General features: G+C 44.9%; 1 protein-coding gene across 1 annotated transcript; it reads right to left on the reverse strand.

Annotated features, from left to right (window-relative positions):
* Positions 1-1,501: 1,501 nt before the first annotated feature.
* LOC138265083 (uncharacterized protein F54H12.2-like) lies at positions 1,502-2,617 on the reverse strand. Its single transcript, XM_069212626.1, has one exon. It carries the CDS (start codon positions 2,615-2,617, stop codon positions 1,502-1,504), a length of 1,116 nt encoding a protein of 371 aa, XP_069068727.1.
* Between the last annotated feature and the right edge of the window lie 20,437 nt (positions 2,618-23,054).

The raw sequence follows: 23,054 nt of genomic DNA on the forward strand, positions 1-23,054 counted from the left end.
AACAACGCTGACCCTATATACCCCGACTCTGATCCACTACCACCAGCCCCCGCAGCGCCTGAGGCTCAACAGCCCCCACATCCAGTTGTGACATCACTATTGCCCACAGACGTCTTTGTTGAAGAACTTTTTAAAAATGTAAGTCTGAGATACAGAGGTGCAGTGCAAATGTAACTAAGTACCATGGCTGCTTCTAAAGATCTAACCTCTTGGAATGAACAGGGCGAATTCTCTACAAAGGGCAAACAGTTGTTAAGTCTCATATGTACGATCTCATCAAAGGTTTCACACACCCCAAAGCCATACCGCTCCAGAAAGTGCCAAGAGGATGGGATCAGTTTCTACAGGCCGCTGCAGAACTCAACATTCCATCTATGCTTGTTGGTAAATACTGAACACCGTAGGCTGCTTGAAAGTTTGAAATATTCAACTTACAGCCTGCTAAGTATGCCATCAGCGTTTGTTTTGAAGCCACTGTCTATCCCCCCAGCTATCCCCCTCTTGGAACACACACCCCCTACCTTCAGCAGCTAAAAAGTAATTGTCAAAAAAGAAAACGTGGTTAAAGGTGTGATACTGGTGATCCTATGTATTTTGGTTTTACAATGTTTGTGTGTATAATTAATATATTGATTGCTTTTCTTTCATCATTTATTTTCTTTATTATGTTTGGATACTTATTGCTTGTACTAAAATTACATGTAATAAACACTTTTTTAACCGCTTTATTACTCTTATGTAATATTTTAACTTTTTTTTTTTAAATGTGTCTTGACATCTAAATGAAAATGTATAGTCTGATTTTGAGCTTAAATTCTTTTATTGTAGACATTTAATGTTACACGTACATGTGCATTACAAGGCCTTACACTTTTGACAAATGTCGTATTCTGTTTGAACTGAGTTTGACGTATACCTTGCGTTTTCTTTTACATATTTCACAACAATACTATCATTGTTTACTAGATCGCTCGACTACAGATTTAGAAACTTTCTAAACGTCATACCGGCAGACATTTTACTAATAAAATATATACAGTGCTCCCCCACATGTGAAGGCTCGAGGATCCTGCACCTGCATCTTGTTATGCTCGACCCTAACAGCAGCTTTCTTTAGATACTTGAATACATGTTTTGTATAGATGCTATGCTCTGGGAAAGCTGCTGAACTGTCAAACACTGTAACCTTGTTGTTATCCAAAAACATTCCCACCCGGTGTGTTCCACCCTTGTAATGTGGATCTGTGTTAAAGACTAGCGATCAAGGTCTTTCTACGCTCATTTCCAAGGGTAGCCCGCCGCTTGGGGAAACATCTAAAAAGTATTTCTTCGCATATTTATGCAATCTTAAGAACTCAAGTATCTGTACAGTGTCCATTATACAATGTTTTAAAGATAGTCAAACATAATCTGACGGGCGTGGTTGACCTGAATAACGCTGTCAAACATTGCAAAATACAACCCTGTTCACATTGGTAGCCAAAGGTTGACTAAAATGTTTTTAAGCTATTAGATTTCTGATTTTTATAAGATTATAGTGATCCTCGTCTTCCATGTCAGGCATCAGATCAAAAGCGAAAAGGGTGTAGTCTACCCCATATCCTTCTTTTGATATGACGACTCCCGAGTCCCTCACATGTTTTCCTGTTATCAACACCAGGCCGAGATATTCCCTGATAAAATTAGATGTTCCAAAACTAGCCGTGTACAGCTTTGCAGGAATCACAGCACCCTTGTGTACCAGTGCAGCATAGTTGATCTCGTAGTGTTTGAAACTGAAAGGGTTTTGGGTATACAGCCCACTAAAAGCGGTGTTGTCCACAAACTCTATGATAATAAGTTTCGGTACTTGACCCAGAAATACATTTTGCTGTTGGGTTAATCGGGTACCGTTGGGTTTGCTGAATATCTTCAGAGAAACTCTTTCCACAGCGTACTTGGCGTTTGATAGCTGCAGGGCCTTTGCATGAGCCAGTCTGACACTTGGTGACACTTTCACTCTCTTTACAAACAAACTGGCGGACAGTATAACAAGTTTATACTGTTCCACATCCCTACTGATGAGACAGAATGAGTCCTTGTTGCGGGTTAGTTTGATTTTAAGATTGATACCACTGACAAGCATTTTATATTGGTAGAAAAGGTCTGAAAGTATGCGGCCTAGGAGATCAAACTGTCTACTGCCAGTGGCAAGGTTTGCTCTTTTTATAAAACCCTGATTGTGACCATCCAACACTGTAACTTCGAAATGGCCATAAGTATCTTTGTAGAAGAGCTGAGTGTCCAGGGCATCACGTCTGTAATTCATAATACTCTCAATGTATGCCCTATACGCGTACATGTTATCACACTGCGTGATAAGAAGATCCCCGAGGGTGATGTCCACCTGATTAAACATGGTTGCTACGGGATAAGCTATCGTTGTCACTTTAGCCTCGTTCTCTATGTTGGAACCATCCGCTTTTACAATTTTACAGATGAGGTGCAGCAGTGTATTGTTGAGATCCATGTACATATCCGTGGACCCTGACACATAAAACTTTATAGGCGCCAAAGGCATTAAATCGGCTAGCAGCGATACCTCCATGAAAAAACTGTTTTCGATGCTAGTCTGCATGGGTTTTAGAGAAAACAAGTCTAACTCCGATTTAGCTCATTCACCCGATGCACAATTTACGAAGGCCATGTTCCAGAGTGTTCAGTTTTTTTAAAAGATATTTACGCTAGCGCCCCTTCTCTTCCTCTTCTTCGTAGCTCTCTTCCTACTTACGGATCTTTGTTTGTGAGTGCTTTTTGAAGATCGCGTTTTTTTTATAGGCGGCAGGCGGACCCCTGCACTTTGAAACACCACTCTTCCTTTTAACGCGAGTGCGAGACTTTTACACAAACCCCACTCCTTCTTGGGGTTGTTTATTTATATGTTCAACAACCGCAGACGTCACGGAACCCACAATGTCCTGCGCAATGTTCGTAGCAGCCGCTTTGACGTTTTGTTTTCCAATTTCATATTCTCTTCTCAAGAATGGCATAGCTCTTCTAAACAAACTACGGAAGAAACCCCCCAACCCTACCCCATACATAACAGGGGCCCCTTGAAAGAACAGCAGTGGGGCTCCATATCCTGCCTGGTTTCTGAAATAATCCCTATACATAGAGGGGTCACCGTATGTTTTCATAATCACCATGATGACTCGTTAATAGTCGCTCTCACGCCACGGTCTTAAATGAAGCTTAGCAATAACTTTCTCATATTTAAAGGATACCGGCTTAACCTGATCGTCGTAGATCATAGCCGTTATGGTGTCAAAATGTTTTTTTAGAAATTGATATGTACTCTGGTTTGTTATATTGGATATTAACCATTATGTTATTTTCCCCCTTCACCTGGACCAATCTCAGCAGCGGTGAATACCTATCCCCTGTCCTTTGCAACTCTACGATATCACTATACACGTAGAGTGTATAGAAACCACCGTTAATATCGGGGCACGACTGGTCCAGTTCTACATGATTTCTGATATGCTGCACTGTTCCTAAAACCCTTTTTAATTTACCCAAACAGTTAAACACTGGCTCGCGCTTTGGAGCTTCAAGAAACACCTTCCGCCTAATGTTATCTAACACTAACTGAATATTTGCACACGCCTCAATGTTGGCTATGGTTTTGGTGATGGCTGCGACCACCAATGCCACAGATGGGTTATAGCCATGAGGAAACCCTGTACGGATGGTCAGAGCGTCCTGAGAATGCTTTATATTAAATACAGTGTCGTACATTAAAAACGTATTCCACGTTTAGGGGTATTGGATTTTTGTTAGGGCTACTTCCCATTCACCTTTCAGGTCTACGGGTTTAGCCAATTTCACTGTATAATTAGAAATCCTATTGTCAGGGAACATGTCCATTGAGGCGTTGGATGGCAAAGTGATATAAAATGGCGCTGTGTCCATCTTAGTGTTTACAATGATCACCCGTCGTACTCACACAACCTGCACGGAACTGGCCAGTACCCAACTGTTACATTTCTCGGGCCACCCCCTCCATTTGACAAAAACCTGTTGGTTAGCGCCGCTACCTTTCCTTTTCAGAATCTTTTCAACCCTGTATACCCCATGCTGATCATTAGGTAGCTTCTGAAGCTCCTCCTTGTAAAAGACACCCAACACCTTTTCCCCGTCATAGTCCTTTAGTCTGTAAATATATACATATCCTCTTTAAGCTCCACACTTTCCACTAAGAATATCTCATCACTAAAAGTCTGTTGGTAGCCCTTCATAAAAACCCCTTTCAGTTTTGAAACCCTAACATGGTCACCTTCTTTTAAAAGTGCCTTCTTTACATCTGCAGCGATCTGGCTCCCATACACAGTTCGCCACAGCTTTACCGAGTTATCCAATGTTACATTTACGGGTGCCGTTTTGATGTTTCTGTGGTAAGTGGAGTTATAAACGTCTATAAAAAACTGTAAAACATCCACGTAGCGGGAAGTATTATAGGCCGTGAAATATCTCCACATCTTAGACTTCAAGGTTCTGTTAAAACGCTCTATAACGGCAGCTTTTACCTCAGTGTGCATTACAAAATGTTTAACATTGTGCTGTTTTAGTAATTTCTGAAACGTTTGGTTTAAAAACTCTTTTCCAGCATCTGTTTGTAGTTTCTGAGGTGTTTGTCCCTTCCTGAAGATGGCTTTAAAGGCATCGGTCACACTGCTCCCACTTTTATCGAATAAGACTTCTGCATATATGTATCGAGCACAAATATTGTGTTTTGCTACATCTTGAAGACTGATTATGTCCGCCTGCCATTGATAATCTTCTTGTACGTTAATGATTGTAGGTCTTCTCTTAAACCACTTCCTGGAGGGCTTATGGACTAAATACGCCTCTTCCCCTGATAACCACGTCTCACCTGGGCTTTGTTTACCGGCTCATTTTCAACTAGAACCCTTCTAAACATTGCTTCGGTACCCCCGAAGCTACCGACACCACTTGTATCGTAATAAAGCTCCCTTAACCACCCGTCACTGGACATGTTATCAGTTGTTACAATCCATAAAATGAAAGACAAATGTTTTGTGTGATGCCATTTTATTAAAAATAAAGAATATTAACACAGCATAAACACAACATACTTACAGTTTCTAGCTATTGGTCTTATGGGGGGGCATTGCTGTACAATATGATGACTTTTCACTATGCGTACATAGTATGACACATGTTACATTACTAGGACCCACCACTACTCAGGTCTCAGCGTCACCAGTTTTGCTATTTTTATAGATATACACTTGAAAGCTCTAGACACGACTTCCCTCTCACCCGGCCTATAACTTTGTACACTCAGGATACTGACAGTATTCATTAGCTTCTACAGTTCTAGGCCTGACAATATAAAACCCTTATTTGTGAAATAATCATCAGTCAGAAGCTCCAAAGATGTGTATCGGCAAAAGTCTTAACTCACGCATACACCCTTTGTACACGCTCCAATATTTATCAGCTGTAGGCATCCACGCGTTGATACACCATCTGTTTATACATTTAGGAATGTTGTACAGCCCCGTAGTTGATGGCTCAAAAATGTTCAGATACTGCAGAGTTACAGGGTGTATTTCAGATATTCTTTCTTTGTACAGGGTTTATTTTGGCTATTCTTTCTTTAAGCAGCACATACACCATTCTGGCAATGCATGTGTATCCAGGGTGTAACTCATAGACATTTTCCACCGCAACGTTCTGATTCTCGTGAGTAAGTATGTAGCGTTAAATAACACAGTTATGGCCCTCTACCCTCGACCTCTGTATTTTTCAAAACAACCTTCGGGGGGCTAAAGACCCAGTTCTTCTATTTTTATAATAAATATCACACATTCGTCTTTCTATGACCCTTTCTATCAATCTTCTGTCAAAATAGGTACACATCCCTTGCATACATTTGAGTTTTGAGCAGGGTTCACCCGCTTATCGGATCTATTTGACCGCTGCTGCCAAGACCTTAATTATATCAATGTGGACATATTTCTTCACCGCGGACAACCAGTACACAACACTCAACAACTTATATACCTTGCGCGGGTCTAACCTGATACATATCTGTCGAATTGTTCTTGCTGTGTACGGCTCGTATAGACACTTGTGAGCCCCCTGTTGTGGTTTGTTAATTTTATGCCCATAACATAGGTGTTCACAACAGCCGCCGCAAAACTTTTAATGGGCCACATGGCGTTGTAGGGTACGCCCAGAGTTTTCTCCACAAAATCTGTGCTATTGTAGGTGCAAACACATTTCTTACGCAGCTCTTTATTCTGGCTTGTAATACTTTCAGCCTGTTTAGAACAGCATAAGCAGTAAAAATTTACGTTGTTAACCTTTGACACCGACCCCCCTAGCGCATCTCTTTTTGCAGTAGTTTTCTATGGTTCAAACAGAAAGTAAAAGACAAACTATTAGTTAAAAGTATGATATGATATTATCGTATACACGCCAAGTGTCTAGATTTTTTTTTTTTTTACTAACCTCAGCATTTTCGCTACACTCAGCGGCTGCTCTGAAAACTTGCGAGTCACATGGGTCCATTGGTGCATAAGCATTGTCGGAGTTTAAACTCGCCAGCTGTACTACGACTGTCTCAGGATCAGGGTCCTCCTGAAACCCCATATCTTCATAGACAGGTGAATTTGGCGGTGCTATAACTTCTTCATCATCTTCTGTATCGATGAAGTTGATTCCAACATTTAATTCGTCTTTCAAGGCTTTGCTGTCACTGTTGTTAAACTTAATAGGGGATATCATTTACTGCAAATCCTTGAGGCTGAGGTTTTCAAGCAGATGGCAGAGTTCCCTTAAAAGCCGGTAACGTTGGAACCCCGCTCTTTAGGGGCAGCCGGCTATGCATTGTCCTCCATCACTGAAGGTTTTAGGGTCCGATAATATCTACTGATAGTGTTCAAGGCCCCTGAAAAGATATATTTTCTGGTTAGAGGGTTATATCTCTTCATAATGCAAGGACAATCTATTACAGCTGTGGCTCGCGGTTTGACATGCGTCTCTAGCAGGCTCCTTATATGTATTCTAAGTGTCAAAAAGTGGCATACTCATCTACAACACATGGCAGTCACATGCTCTCCTTGATGGCTCTGATATGATGAGGGGTTACACGTAATGTTAACCAGGTGTCATGACCTTTTGCATCATTTGAACTAGGACCCAGACACGTGACTAACACGTGACTCCATGATGTCACAACCCATGTGACACCCCTACACCTATGTCAGTTCTGGGGGAGGGCTCAGGGGCACCGGAAGTCCTGGTAACAGATGTGTCGTCATTTCCGAGGGGCGGGACAACTGTCACTTTCTAGTTTGATGAGTAAAGGTATCCCCTTATTCTACTCCTATGGCCAAGATGTCATGGAACCTCTGAAATTGGGGGGAACTGATATTGTGCTGTCTATGGTTTGCCTGGGTGACAACTAAAAAAATAATGTATATCTCAGGCATGCTGGACATACTAAGGGAGTGTCTATCCAAAGTCGTCCAGCAGGTGGCGTGGTAGCCACAGACTCTTCATCTTGTATGATCTTTTTCATCCATTCTTTCTCCCTTGTCAATGTTTTCCTATTTTCTCCTCCCCCTTCTTTCACCGTTTTCTGTCTTTTTCTCTTTAACTCAGGGTCAGACTCTGACAATGAACATGCATTGGCAATCCCAATATACCTCACCTATGCAAGAGCTATTGGCTATGTCAATGTGTCCTAGCCATGTTGTACAACAGCATGTCTACTGTTCAGCATGGCTAAAAGTAAGTGGCATACAGGAAAGCTGCATGGAGTGGCATAGTGTGGAATGGCAAAGAGTGGAGTAAAATGTTTTAGAGTGGAGTGGAAGAGAGTGTTGTGTATTGGAGTGGCATGGTGCAGAGCTGGGTAGAGTGGCATACACTGGAGTGTTATAGAGTAGAGTGGGCTGGTGTATACTGCATTGGAGTAGAGTGTTGCAGATTATAGTGGCGTTGAGTGCAATGGCATTGAATTCAGTGCCATTCAATGCAGTCTCATAGAATGCAGTGGGGTAGATTAGAGTGGTGCATAGTAGAATGCAGTGGTGCAGAGTGGAGTCGCACAGAATGGAGTGGCAAAGAGTGGAGTGGTGAGGAGCTGAGTAGTGCAGAGTAGAGTGGCACAGAGTAGAGTGGAGTAGGCTGCATGCCCGCAGAGTGCAGTGTTGAATAGTAGAGTGAAGTAGAGTGGTACAGAGTGGAGTGGCACAGAACTGAGCGATGCAGATGGCAGGGGTGCAGAGTACAGCTGAGTGGCATAGATGGCAGTGGAATGGAGTGCAGGGTAGAATTGAGTGCCATGGAGTGCAGTGGTGTAGGGTGGTGCAGAGTAGAGTAGCACAGAGTGGTACAGAGTAGACTTACATTCCGTAGAGTGCAGTGGCATAGCTTAGAGTGGAGTAGTGCAGAGTACAGTGGTGTAGAGTTCAGTGGCAGAAAGTGCAGAGTTGCAGAGTAGAGTGTCAGAGTGGCGTAGAGAGCAGTGGCATAGATTGCAATGATGCAAAGTAGAGTGCAGTGGCATAGAGTGCAGTTGTGTAGAGTGTGTAGGAAAGTCAATCTTTTTGGCATGGTTACCCCTACTGTTTGCCTGCTGTCCGTATGCTTTGACTGTTTTCACTGGGATCCTGCTAACCAGGACCCCAGTGATTGGGCTCTCTCACTCTAAATTTGGTTGCCTAGGACTTTGCACACCTCACAATTGGAATACTGGTGACCCCATACAAGTCCCTAGTATATGGTACTTAGCTACCCAGGGAATTTGGGCACGAGGGGTACCCCATGGGCTGCAGCATGTATTGTGCAACCCATGGTAGCTGATGCAAAAGATGCATGCACCCTTTCACTACAGGTCACTGCACCAGGTCACTGTAAGTCACCCCTATGGTAGTCCCTCCTTGCCAGAGGGCAGGGTGCAGGTACCTGTGTGTGAGGGCACCCCTGGCTGAGGTGAGGTGCCCCTACAAACTCCAGCTCCATTACACTGAATTTCCTAAGGGCAGGGAAGCCATTTTAACCGTGTACTGGACACCTGTGTCCAGCTACATAACTCCGAACATGGACATGTTTGGTATCAAATATGTCAGAATCATACCATAATACTATTGCAAGTTATGGTTGTATGGTTCTATACATTCTGTGAGGACCCCCCAGCATTGCTCCTACCAGTCTTCCAGGGTTTTGCAAGCAGCCCGTGCTGCTGCCACCAGCTAGATGGGTTTCTGCCCTCCTGCTGCTTGACCAGCTCAAGCAGGGGAAGGCAGAACAAAGTATTTCTTGTGGGAGAGGGAGGAAACACCCTCTCCCCTTGCAAATAGGTGTTACATTGCTTGGGAAGGGTAGCCTCCCAAGCAACAGGTATGCTTTGAAGGGCACTTTTGGAGCCCTCCTTGCATAGACCAGTTTGCACCAGTCCAGGGACCACCAGTCCCTGCTCCGGCACGAAACTGAACAAAGGAAAAGGGAGTGACCACTACCCTGTCCATCACCGTTTCAAGGGTGGTGCCCAGACCTCCTTCAGGTGGCCACTTGGTTCTGCCATCTTGAATCCAAGATATGCAGAGGCCCCTGGGAGCAACTGAGGACCCAGGAAAGATTAGACCCCCACCCGGGGTCTCCTTCCCAGCGGTGGAGGGACACCCTTTATGTCCTCAGGGTCAATTTAGCAGAGAGTTCACAAATCAGACGGAGTCACCAACTGAAGGAATAAAGAGAAGTTTCTTACATGGATTTATAGCTCGAGCTAATACAGAGTCCCAGGACAGTCAAGTGACTATCCTACAGAGGCTGCCCCTACACTCTGGGGCACCCAACCTTATTTACACACAAAACTGCTTAGTCAGAGGACAACTCCACCCCTATCGTATTCAAGGCCCTCTGCGGTCTTCAGAATATTTCAGGGATACACGTGTGGTGGGAGAAGGTACTGATGCAGCTGACAGGAGGTGGCAACGGCCTGTACAAACCTGTTCTGGTAGTTACTGATTAAGCACGACAATTCTCAGAACTGTAATTGGAAAAAGTAATATGGCAGCGATAAGCAGATTGGAGCCCAAGGCTGCGAGCACAAGGTCAATCATCAAAGTTCAGGAGGTTTGTCGAGCACATGGCAACATAATAAAGATAAACAGATGCCTAGCAGCTATGGTGTATGATTAACTTTATGTACATTTTCTCAATTCCTCCTTTTGCCATTGTGAGGCAAGTTTGAACGTCATTCAGTGTCTATGTTAATGGACATAAGGTCTTTTATCTCCTGCTCAAGGGACAGCATAGTCGTGTGTTGAGGAGGGCGAACAGGCCAGGGGGCAAGGGATGCCATACAGCAACCGCACAAAGCAGGTAGGCACTGTACACAAAGACAACAGGTGAGGAATACAGCAGCAAGCACAAAAAGGAATATTAGTATCTTCCAGCCCCATTGGGAAATCAAGCCCCAAAACCAGTCGGTCAAGGACCATGTTCCTTCGTCTTGGTGTATTGTGGAAGCTATCATATGCAACCTTTGAATAGCTTTATACACTGAAGGGGCATTGTCTGTTATATAAATGCAGCAGCTCGATCCGATCAAAGTACAAACTCCACCACGGTCTGCCAAGATAATGTCAAGAACCATTCTGTTTTGAAGAGTAACAAGGCGGTCAGCAGCGAGCTCTGCAGTGATGTTACTCAGAGCTCCTGCTGTTTCATTTATTGTTGCTTCCACGACTTGTGTGAGATGTCTGATATCCCTACTGTTCATCATAGGGCCCCAAAATGGAAGGACTCCTTTAAAGTAGTCCAATGCTTCTTGTGCTGAGGTATCTTCTGCAGATATTACCCCTCTCCGAGTCCTGTTGTGTTGAGGGCCAGCTGTGTAAGTTGGTGGTAGTAACCAAGCAATATAACACGTGCCAGTCCAGGTGGGTACCAAGGAGGTGTAGGCATTATTACCACAAACAAAATACGAGTTTCGTGATGGTATCATGGTAGGCCAATTAGTTCCATTCAATATTACTGTAGCATTACAGTTACTGGCACCTACACTTCTATTACCACTTTTCTGAAAACAAAGTGGAGCCTTGACCTGTGTTACAAAAAATCTTCGGCCAATCCGGGGTGTGGTATTAAAGGATAAAAAATATATGTCAGTAGATCTATTTCGTCGGTCAGCATATTCTGACTTTTCTTCCTTTGCTCCATAAACTCTTGTTCCAGTGGGCCAGCATAACCGGCATAGGTGGGTGACCAATAGTCCGGAATTAGTAGCATCCATTGAGGTAGCCCAAATGGCTGATAGTTCATACCAGGCGCTGCAGGAGCCATCAAAAGAAAAAGGGAATGCAATATATGGCAACTTTCTTTGCACGGAACTTGGTAGCAAGCCACAAATCCAACAATTTGTTCTATTTACAGCCAGCTGATGTTGATGTAACATAGATATGAAGGTATTGTTTTCATATTCCTTACGTCGTCCTTCCTCATGGGGTGGTAAGGAAACATGGCTGTGTTCTGGAGGCAGTGGCGTAGTTGGTGAGACCTCTGAGTCAGAATCATGTATTACCCACCCAATGCAGGACAGAAGTACCAAAAATAGTATTGTTATGGTGAGACAAGCGATACGTGGGCCGAATAGTCTTTTTAAATTACTTATTTTCTTCTTTTTCCTCTTGTCTTCTTGTATAACATCCATTTCTCTTTATTGCTTGTCCCACTAGCAGTTCAGTCCAACCTAGGTGCTGCCCGTGACTGGTGGTTGCTTCACTGTGGGGTGATTCCAGCAGTCCTATTGACACACTCTGGTCCGCCCCGACTGTCAAAATCACGGCCCTGCAGCTATCGTCAGACTTAATAAAGGGGACAAGCAATCAGTTCATTGTTCATTTTCTTATTTTCGTGGGCGGAAATCGTATCTTGTGGACTGTGGTATGGTATGGTCAGGAAACAATTGTTCAGTGTGACCTAAATCTGAGGGAACCTCCTGCAGAACACTGTTGTTCTGTTTTTTATCACTCCGCGTAATGTTGCTAAAATGGTCCTCAGTCGTCGGGTGGTCACCACTTTTTATTTCATCAGAGGGTACGAGTAGGGGTACTTTCTTACAGTGGGATGCATGTATCCAATTCTTAGCTACCTCGACTTTAACTGCTGTTCAAGTAGCAAGAAGGACCTGTCGCGGACCTTTCCATCGAGGTTCGAGACTCTTTTTCCGCTGGAAATTCTTTGTGAGGACCCAGTCTCCAGGTAGTATCTTGTGGCCTGGATCAGTGGATACAGATGGAAGTGCTTCACGCACCTGTTGGTGAATAGAACGCAAAGAATTAGTGAGTTCATTTGAATAGTCCATCAAAACAGGATGTACTAGTTCTGAGTACTTGTGAGGTCGAGGGACCCCCCCCAGACATTTGCTGGCCTACCCATCACTATCTCATGGGGTGACAACCCTGATCTAGAGTGAGGCGTCATCCTGACAGACATTAAAGCCAGGGGCAACGCGTCCGGCCAACGTATACCGCGTTCTGCGCATATTTTTGACATCTTCAATTTAAGTGTGCCATTATATTTTTCAACTAGTCCTGCTGACTGGGGGTGGTTACCTGCATGAAACTTCTGGCGGAGGCCCAACACTTCACACACCCTTTTCATCACCTGCCCTACAAAATGACTCCCATTATCTGACCAGACACACCTTGGGACCCCAAACCGTGGGAAGAACTCCTTCAGAAGTACCTTTGCGGTGGTAAGGGCAGTATTATCTTTAGTAGGGTAAGCTTCTACCCACTTACTAAACATACAGACCACAACTAGGACATATTTCAAGTTATTACAACTTTCCATCTCAATATAATCCATTTGTAGTACTTCAAAGGGGTACGTTGGTGGGGAAAAATGTCCAGCAGGGACTGAGGCACCCTTCCCTATGTTATGTTGTAAACAAATCATGCAGGATTGAACCAGTTGGTCAGCTACTCTTCTGATATTTTTATTAGACCAAACCGGATCAAGCAAATCACAGATGCTTTTCGCACTAATGTGTGCAGGACCATGGGCCATAGTCACTACTGGCAGAACGAATGCATCGGGTAACATCCATCTTTCCCTCTGTGACAGATCTGTCCAGCACAGCGTATTTTCATCTAGCTTGGCCTTCCCTTCTTCCCATTCCTTTCTCTCCTGTTCAGTTGCCTCATCCTGTATCTTCCTGACACTCTCTACCGTGTTCCCAAATATTTCATGGGGACGAACCTTCTCTGTACTATCTACCACATACATGTGTCCTGTCTTTGCATACGCTGTATCTTTTGCTGTCTGATCAGCTAGGGCGTTGCCCTGTCCAGTTTCATCTGTCACCTTTTTGTGTGCACTACACTTCATGATAGCCATTGTTTTGGGCAATGCCAGGACAGAAAGTAAGTTAGTTATAAGGGTCCCATGTTGAATACGTGTCCCATGTGAAGTGAGGAATCCTCGTTCTGCCCACAAGCGACCAAAATTGTGTGCTACGCCAAATGCATACTGACTGTCCATGTAAACATTCACATTAAGTCCTTTACTTAACTCACAGGCTCGTGTTAGAGCTATTAATTCTGCGGCCTGAGCAGAGTTATGTGGTATTCTAGCTGTTTCAACTACAGTGGTAGCTGTTGTAACTGCATAGGCTGCAGAGGTAGTGCTATCGGGTAGCTTGATGCATGAGCCATCTACGTATAATATGCCATCAGCGTCTCTCAGTGGAGTGTCCTGTAAGTCCACTCTCCCTTTTGTTTCATCCTTCGTCCGGAGAATGCAGTCATGTATGTCATCATAAGAATCTTCAGTTTTTTCAGTAATTGGCAATAAAGTGGCAGGATTGAGCGTGTTGCACCTTTTTAATGTTATATGACTAGCTAAAAGTGTCATTTCATAAGTAGTTAATCGTGCATTAGTAAGATGCTGTGTTTTTGTTTTGTTTAATAGTGCGTCAACAGTGTGTGGGACCAACAGGGTGAGGGGTGAATCCATGACTATCCTGGCCGACTGGCGCACTGCGACCGCTGCAGCGGCTACTGCCCGTAGACAACTCAGGAGTGCACGGGCCACTGGATCCAGTAGGGCTGACAAATAAGCACAGGGGCGTTGTTTGCCGCCATGCTCTTGGGTTAACACTGATAGTGAACATCCATTTCTCTCGCTCACATATAACTGAAAATCTTTACGATAATCAGGCGTACCCAGTACAGGTGCTGTGCAGAGTGTATTTTTCAATTCATCAAAACCAGACTGAAAATCATCATTCCATTCAATCTTTTCCGGACAATCTTTGTGGGTGAGATGCAAAAACGGTTGTATCAAAAGAGAATAATTAGGAATCCATTGACGACAGAAGGAGGTAATACCTATAAAGGCCCTAACCTCTCTCTGTGTCCTTGGAACCGGTATGTCTCTTATAGCTTGTATTCTCTCAGCCGTTAACGTACGTCCCTCCTTAGACAGGAGTTGTCCTAGGTATATAACCTCCTGTCTACAACATTGCAATTTGGAGAGGGAGACCTTATGGTGATGGTGTGCAAGATGTTTCAATAAGGCTACAGTATCTGTTTTACAATTTTGTTCTGAAGTGGATGCTATTAAAAGGTCATCCACATATTGAACCAGCGTCGAGGAGCAATGAAAAACAAGGGCATCTATTTGATCCTTGAGGGCCTGGCTAAAAATGATAGGCGATTCAGTATAGCCTTGTGGAGCGCGACAGAACCGGAAACTGCGACCACCCAGTGAAAACCCAAAGATGTGTCTACTATCTGGATGAATAGGAATGTTAAAGAATGCATTCTTAATATCGATAACAGAGAACCAAGTAGCGGAGGCAGGTATCATTGTTAATAATGTCGTAATGTCAGGAACAACAGGGAACTGGGGTATTACAATCTTATTGACCGCCTGTAAATCAATAACAAATCGGAGTCCTGGAGACGCAGTGCCATCAGATAATTTTTTAGGAACAGAAAGGACAGGACTGTTACAATCATTACCACGCGTTTCTTCAATGACACCCAAATCAATCAACTGGGTCACAATATTTTTGAGTTGTTGTTCAATGTGTTGGGATAATTTGTATTGGGGAAGACAAGGCAATTTGGCATTGGCTTTCAAGCGTATGACATACGGTGGTATGTCCAAACATCCAACATCGTCCTTATGTGTGGCCCATAAAATGTCTGGCAAATCTCGAAGTTCGGGTGGAAGTGGTTTTGACAAAAATTGTGACGGGGAAATATTTGGACCTAGAGTGACATAAACTCCATCCGGAGAGCAATAAATGGTGGCGTACAATTTCTTTAATAGGTCCAAACCCAATAAATTCTCACTACAGGCCGAAGTAAGAATGAGAGGGGAGCTAATGGTGTAAGGACCTATAGCAACATGCAGCGGCTGGGAGACAGGGTTAGCCACTGGAACACCAGAAAAACCCATAGAGACGTTAATATTGCCAGACAGAGGGACCCCTTGGACCTCTTCCTGTTTAACAGAACTTTTGGTGGCCCCAGTATCTACCAATAAATCATGTGGAGTACTGTCTAATTGTACCTCAACGTGAGGGCCATTCTGCCTAACAGGAATAGAAACTGGTCCCACCCCCCTCTGTCGAAGGCTGTCCTAGTCAAAGGAGGACCCCTGACCTTCATACGCATCATAGTCGTCATTAAAATATTGACGCTGGGATGAAGCATCAAAATAATTCGGGTGGGGGGTACTGTGGGACCGTGAAGGGGCCTGCTGGCGGGGTCTGTCTGCAGGACCAGACCTACCACGTGGTCTGTAGTCCTGTTGCAGTGGGGGCATGGGGCGGCCTGTGGAGTTGTCCTTATTAGGGCAGTCATTCTTCCAGTGGCCCTCCTGCTTGCAATAGGCGCACTGAGGCCCGTATTTATACTTTTTTTGTGCCGCATTTGCGTAGTTTTTTGATGCAAAAACGGCGCAAACTTGCAAAATACCATTGTATTTTGTAGGTTTGCGCCATTTTGCGTCAAAAAGCGGCGCAAATGCGGCGCTAAAAAAAGTATAAATACGGGCCTGAGTGTAGGAGAGGGAAGAACGGGGAGGGTGTTTGGACTGCCTTCTGTCATTGGGAGGTCCTTGTGACCTTGATCTTGACTGCTGTTGACGGGGCTGAGGGTAGGCCTGCTGAAATAACACCTTCGTTTTTAACTCCTTGGTTTTTTTCTCGTTCTTTTCTTGTTCTTCTATCTCCCTGTTCTCATAATATTGGGCCATTGTCAGTATTCCAGTGGCAGTAGAGACTGGCCACGTACTTTCACACAATTTAAATTTTCCCTTTATGTCTGGTAATAAATTGTCCACAAATTTGTCAACAAAGAGTCTTATCCCCCCTTCAGTAGTCATGTCTTGGCCGCTGTAATCAGAAAAGACACCCTCAAACCTTGTATAAAAGTCTGAAACACCCTCGTCCTCTTTCTGTTTACAGACGGCCAATTTATCTCAATTTATCCTGTGTGGTGCAACTATGGTCTTCATTAAATCCAAAATACGCAGTGGGAGAGCCTACATAAGTGGGTCTGGTTTCGCTCCCCCAACCCTGTCTCTTTCTGCTGCTTGCAATTGGTCCCACGTGCCCCCTAGTTCAGCATGGTCGTGCCTCTGTACTTTTGACCATACTTCCTGCGGGACTACTGCTGCCATTAACATGTCAATATCGGACAACGTCATAGTACATGATTCAAGAATTTGTTGCAATTCTTTATAATATCCTGCAGGGTTCTTACGGGGGTCAGGTAAGGCGGCTTTTAGGGTATATGTTTCAGATCTTTTCCATGGGGTGTGTACCCACATTTGTTGAAAATGCCCTGCGGTAATAACTTGGCCAGCGTCATCCGTCACCGGTTCTCGCCAAACCGGCGGAACCTCTCTCATGGGAAACATGGATGCCCTTGTAGAAGGGCTACATGTCCACAGTCGGTCCCTATATACAAGAAGAGTAACAGCATAATCATGTAGACCAGAACTAAACGGCAGCCCAGTAGAGGCGTGTTTTCGGAGGTCCACCAGTCCTGCGGGAGCTGAGGAACCATCATCCTCATATTCTTGTATTATAATGTTGCACATAAGGGTGGCTGCATGTAACTGAACTAAACTATCCCATTGTTTCATAGTGTGGACAATGTCCCTGACCCCATAGTCATTCCAATTAGTCATCCACCTCCGTGTCATTTCTTCAATGACATCTTCCTCTTGTGAATTAGAGAACAAGTGTCCGCGCAGGGTGCGCTTTCGCGGGGTCATGGGACGGGGGGTATGTGTGGTGTCTAAACAGGAGTCAGGGGTGGGACAAACGGGAGCCAGTCGAGGGGTGGGTACAGTCGGGCGGGGTGTATCCTCTATAGGTCTGGTGACAGGAGGGTTGGTGGTGGGTGGCGGAGCACTCGCCTGAGATCCACCCGGGGGTGGCACAATAGGGTCACCTGGTGCAGGTTGAGGATGTAGTGTAGGATATATTGGTGGAGTATATAACGGGGGTTTATCTAACATATCGTTGAAAAGGGGGTCTTCCTCTTGTGGCTTATCCACTACTGTCCTGGAAGGGTAACACTTATCAGTTTGTAAGTGAAGCCTTCGGTCATGTTCTAAGTTTTTCTGATGATGTTCAGCTACATCAGAGTCATATACCTTTTCAGTCACCGTCCTGGTCTTATGTCTCTGTAATTCTTTCTCTGCCTTCCTACGTCTTTGGTCTGCTTCTTTCTGCCAAGTCCGTAGTGAATCAAACATCCCTGGTCTACTTTTTGTCACAAACAAACGTTCCTGTAAATAGTCTAATTTACCTTTATCAAATGTCCCGTGAATAGGCCATTGCAAATCAGAACTACCTTTGGTTCTTTTTCTCCATATATCAGACCAGATAATCGGACCTATGCCATATTTAACATATATATCATGATTCGGAGTCCCAGCCGGAGGAGCGGGGCATGTTTCCTCCAGGCGGGAGTCCCTACTGCAAAGACAACAACACAATTTCCTGCAACAACTGAATGCTGGCATTCTTCCAGTATTTTTAAAAAAAAAAATCTTACACCAGTGGTTTGAATACACCAAATGAGTAGCAAATATGCCTTTTGCTTCCTATATACTTAAATGACAACTGAGGTCAGTCTTACCACTGACGTTGATCTTTGCAAAGAGCGATAGAAACCGTACGATACTCACAGACCTATTTTTAGACAGGAATCTTTCAATTCCCGTCCTTACCTGACACTTCTGTTATAGTCCAACAGTTGGGGACTCCAGTAGTTCACAGAAAACAGAGACCCAAATTCAGACAGCGCCAGGAGAAGTCGAGCCGGCTGGAAGACACACAGTGGAGATCCGCAGGTCCACGACAGAGAACGAAGCTCAGAAAATGGTGTGGGGCACCTCCCTTGGAAATCCAATCGTGAGTCCTCCGTCACCTGGTCGGTCCCCTGGATGCCTGACTCGGGTCCCTGTTCGGGCGCCAACTGAGGAACCAGAAAGATTAGACCCCCACCCGTGGTCTTCTTCCCAGCGGTGGAGGGACACCCTTTATATCCTCAGGTTCAATTTAGCAGAGAGTTCACAAATCAGACGGAGTCACCAACTGGAGGAATAAAGAGAAGTTTATTACATGGATTTATAGCTCAAGCTAATACAGAGTCCCAGGACAGTCAAGTGACTATCCTACGGAGGCTGCCCCTTCACTCTGGGGCACCCAACCTTATATACACACAAAACTGCTTAGTCAGAGGACAACTCCACCCCTATTGTATTCAAGGTCCTCTGCGGGCTTCAGAATATTTCAGGGATACACGTGTGGTAGGAGAAGGTACAGATGCAGCTGGCAGGAGGTGGCAACGACCTGTACAAACCTGCTCTGGCAGTTACTGATTAAGCACGACAATTCTCTGAACTGTAATTAGAAAAAGTAATATGGCAGCGATAAGCAGATTGCAGCCCAAGGCTGCGAGCACAAGGTCAATCATCAAAGTTCAGGAGGTTTGTCGTGCACATGGCAACATAATAAAGATAAACAGATGCCTAGCAGCTATGGTGTATGATTAACTTTATGTACATTTTCTCACATCTGAGTGGCCAGGACAGGTAGGTGACGTCATAGCCCCCTCCTGGTAGGTGGTCACCCTGCTAGGTGACCAATTCCATCTTCCTGGGCTATTTTGGGTCTCCCTCTTGGTGTGTCCTCAGATTCAACATGCAAGATACCAGCAGGACTTCTCTGCAATGTTTACTTCATCTTTTGGCCACTGGAACCACAACTGGACTCTTCAGGAACCAACCATCTGCAACTCCAGTGAAGGCTCCGCTTTGCAACATTGTTTCTCCGGCTCCTTCCATTAACTGCAACATTTCCCCAGCTATGCATTCTCTGTGGGCGACAAGACTCCAACCTGCACCAAGAAGTAGGAAAGATTCTCCCTTGGAGCGAATCCTGCATCTGCAGGAACCAACTGCAAATACGACTGGCTGTGTGTATCTGCTCTCCTCTGGAACTGCATGGATCCTGCATCACATGTGGTGGTCTGGAGTGGTCCCCTTGGTCCTCTCTGCCAGCTTTCTAACTTGGGAGATGATAAGTCTGTGCCTCTCCTTGCAGGACAGTACCCCTGTTCACCATGACTCTTGCAGCTACCAAGTCTTATTTGCTCCTCCTCCAAGGGATCTTCAGGCTTTGTGTAGCCCCAACCCCAACTCCTTCTGCCTGTCAAGCACAGTCTCTTCTCTGCTGCTCCAACGACATGGGACTCCTTTTCAGGTGTGCTGAGTGGGCCTCACTGCTATTGCTGTGCCTGCTGCTAGTTGTTTGCTTGTGGCGGCTGCATCCTCTTTTTGTGACTCCCCCAACTGCAGAGGGTCACCACAGACTTCCCTCCTTGGGTTGAGTCCCCTGGGCCTTGCTGATCCTCTTCATCCTCTTTTGCATTTGCCAAAGCTTGTTGGTGGTCTTCCTGCCCTACTGACCCACTGCAACCTGACAGCTGACATAGGACACCAACTGAATCACCTCATGGACTCCTCTGCTGCTCCTGTGCTGCACAGCTGGTCTTCTTCGACCCCGTCGTCCTGGTCCTGCATCCACAGATGGGTGGGTAGTGGCTCCTGCCACAACGGGACACTACATCACGAACTGGACTTGGTCCCCTTCCTTTGCAAGTCCTCTTGTACCAGAATCCATCTTTGGGTACTTCCAGTCTTGTTTGGGTCTTGCACAATCCTTTTCCAAGGTCCTCCTGTTGGGTTTGGGGAAAATCGGGTACTCACCTCTTGGGGTACCTAGTTCTTCCAGCTCCCCTATAATGATTCCACATCCTTGGGTGAGAGACTGTGTCTCGCATTCCACTTATTTAGTATATGTTTGGCCATCCCCTAGGGCCTACGCTGTTTTCTATTGCTTTTGCCAATGCCTATTGCTTTCTATGCTCTTTACTGATTGCTATTGTGTATATAATAGTGTGTTTACTTACCTCCAACTGTAAGACTGCCTATTAGTATTCTAGTATTTGCGGTACCATAATAAAGTATTTTTGTTGTACCACTGTGTGGTTCTTTCATGTGTGATAGTGCTGTGTGACTATATTAGTATTGCAGAAGCTTTACATGTCTCCTAGATACGTCTTGGCTGCTCATCCGTAGCTACCTCTAGAGAGCCCTGGCTTCCTAGACATTGCCTACACTTCACTTATAGGGGATACCTGGACCTGATATAAGGTGATAACACCATAGGTGCTCACCGCACACGAGGCCAGCTTTCTACACTGGTGGTGCAGCAGGAGTATAAGACACTTGCAATTGTCTTACCACTTTGTCACTAGTCACTTTCCACAGGAAAGACCGTTACTAGTTGTTAGGTACACACTGCACTTAGGGATCAGGATTTCTAGTCTCCTAGTTTGGGTAAGTTAGGGGTCTAGCATAGCCCTATCTCCAACCTTTTCTAGGGAGCCTAGTTGTTAGAGTGCTCAGGTTCACCCACACCACCCTAGCAAGATGTCTTCAGTAGAGCACACCTCTCAGGCCCTAGACTCGCTTTCCAAGAGCTGAGGGAGATGTGTGCTTCCTGAAAACTAAAGACGGGGAGAGATCCCAATAAAAGTTTACTTCTGTGGTTACTACTCCAGGCTGACCAGGACAATGCAGGTAGCCAGGAGGAGGAGGAAGTAGAAACTGACCCTCCCGTCCTAGACAGGGTAGATTTAAGCTACACTGAAGAGGGTCAGGAAGAATTTGGGAAACACCATAGCCCTGTTATGAGCACTCAGGCAGTGAAAAAGGCTGTTATTCCAGTAGGCCCACTTTTACACCCAGAGGGTTGGTTCAGAGAGTCACCATAAGGAGCGATAGGTCCTCCTCTGTCAATACCCATGTCTTCTCAGTATGTGAGGGGACCCACTGCTCCAACTCAGGGAAAGATTCCTTAGATAGAGAACTTAGGAAACTGAGATTGGAGGAGGCAAAGCTCAGGCTGCTGCAGCTATCCCTAGAGAGGGATGCCTTAGCAGTGGAAAGGGAGAGACAGGTTTTGGGGTTAGCTCCCCTTGGTGGCAGCAATCTTAGCTTTAGGGACACCATGGTCAGGGAGGACCCTTAAGATTCTGGGAATCTGAGCAAGATAGTCCCACCTTACAAGGTAGGAACTTTGCATGTCTCCTTGATGAGTTTTGGCTGCTGGTCCACAGCTACCTCTAGAGCGCCCTGGCTTCCTAGAAACTGCCTGCACTTCATTAATAGGGGATACCTGGCCCTCATATAAGGTGATAACACCATAGGTGCTCACCACACACCAGGCCAGCTTCCTGCAGAGTGCATTGGCGTAGAGTGCAGTGGTTAAGAGTAGAGTGGCGCAAAGTGGAGTAGAGTGGTGTAGAGTGCAGTGGCATAGAGTTGAATGTTTCACTGTAGAGTGAAGTGGTGAACAGGGTAGGGGGGCATAGAGTGTAATGGCATAGAGTAATATTTGGTAGTGTGCAGTGGGGCAGAGTAGATTAGAGTGTACAGTGGATTGGGGTAGAATGCAGGGGCACTGAGTTGAGTGTAAGAGAGTAAAGCGTGTTGGCATAGAGTGTTTTGGCATAGAGTGGAGTTGTGCAGAGTAGATTGATGTGGCCTAACCTGGAATGGTGTAGAGTGCAGTGGTGCGGGGGAAGTGGTGTAGAGTAGAATGGCAAGGAGTGCATTGGCAGAGAGTAGAGTAGCACAGGGTAGGGTAGAGCGATGTAGCGTGAAGTGGCATAGAATGCAGAGGAGTAAAGTGGAGCGTGCAGAGTGCAGTGGCGTTGAATAAAGTGGAAAGGGGAAGAGTTGAGTGAAGTGGTGTAGGGTGGTGCAGAGTGGAGTGGAGTAGCATACACTGGAGTAAGCATGGTCTGGTAGTGCACTGTCATTACAGACAACACATTTTCAATTGAGATGACCATTAGATTTGTACAGACATACAGTTTTATTAATAAAAGTATATAGTGCACAGACAGAAATGTGTGGAAATTGCATCACTTAGTGTAATGGTTTGTTTTGATCATATTAAAATATTTGTTTCCAAAACACTTTAGAAATAACAATGTACTTAATTTGTGTTTATAATTTTGGTATATTCTGAAATACTTATGCAGTTCATTGAAATGTTGTGTGCTATAAAACTCTTTCCTACCCAAATTATCTATCAAGATTATCACATAAATCTTGTCACTGTAAAGTCACAGAATGGAAAGTAAACAAGCATCCTCGAAAAACAGCGCCTGGCGTTTGACCTTGATCTTTCAATGAACAGCAAATGTGAGAAGATAAAAACAAGATTTAAAGGCCTATTTACACAAAGGGGGTTCATGGAAGAATACAGTAGACACGATTCAGGCAAGAGGGGCGATCTGAACCTGGAGAGCTTAGGGCAAATAAGACCAGCAAAAGAAAAGCCAGAAAGTGTGAGTTAGGAGCCACATGCCAATGGTAATGAACAAGCGGAATCCATTCCTGGGTCAACTTTTTGAAAGTCCCCA

This window comes from Pleurodeles waltl, chromosome 11, assembly GCF_031143425.1.
Source record: "Pleurodeles waltl isolate 20211129_DDA chromosome 11, aPleWal1.hap1.20221129, whole genome shotgun sequence".
NCBI lineage: Eukaryota > Metazoa > Chordata > Amphibia > Caudata > Salamandridae > Pleurodeles > Pleurodeles waltl.

Bases quoted from the DNA above. Each gene is read 5' to 3' on its own strand.
- LOC138265083 (XM_069212626.1), bottom strand. From the start codon at position 2,617: ATGCAGACTAGCATCGAAAACAGTTTTTTCATGGAGGTATCGCTGCTA.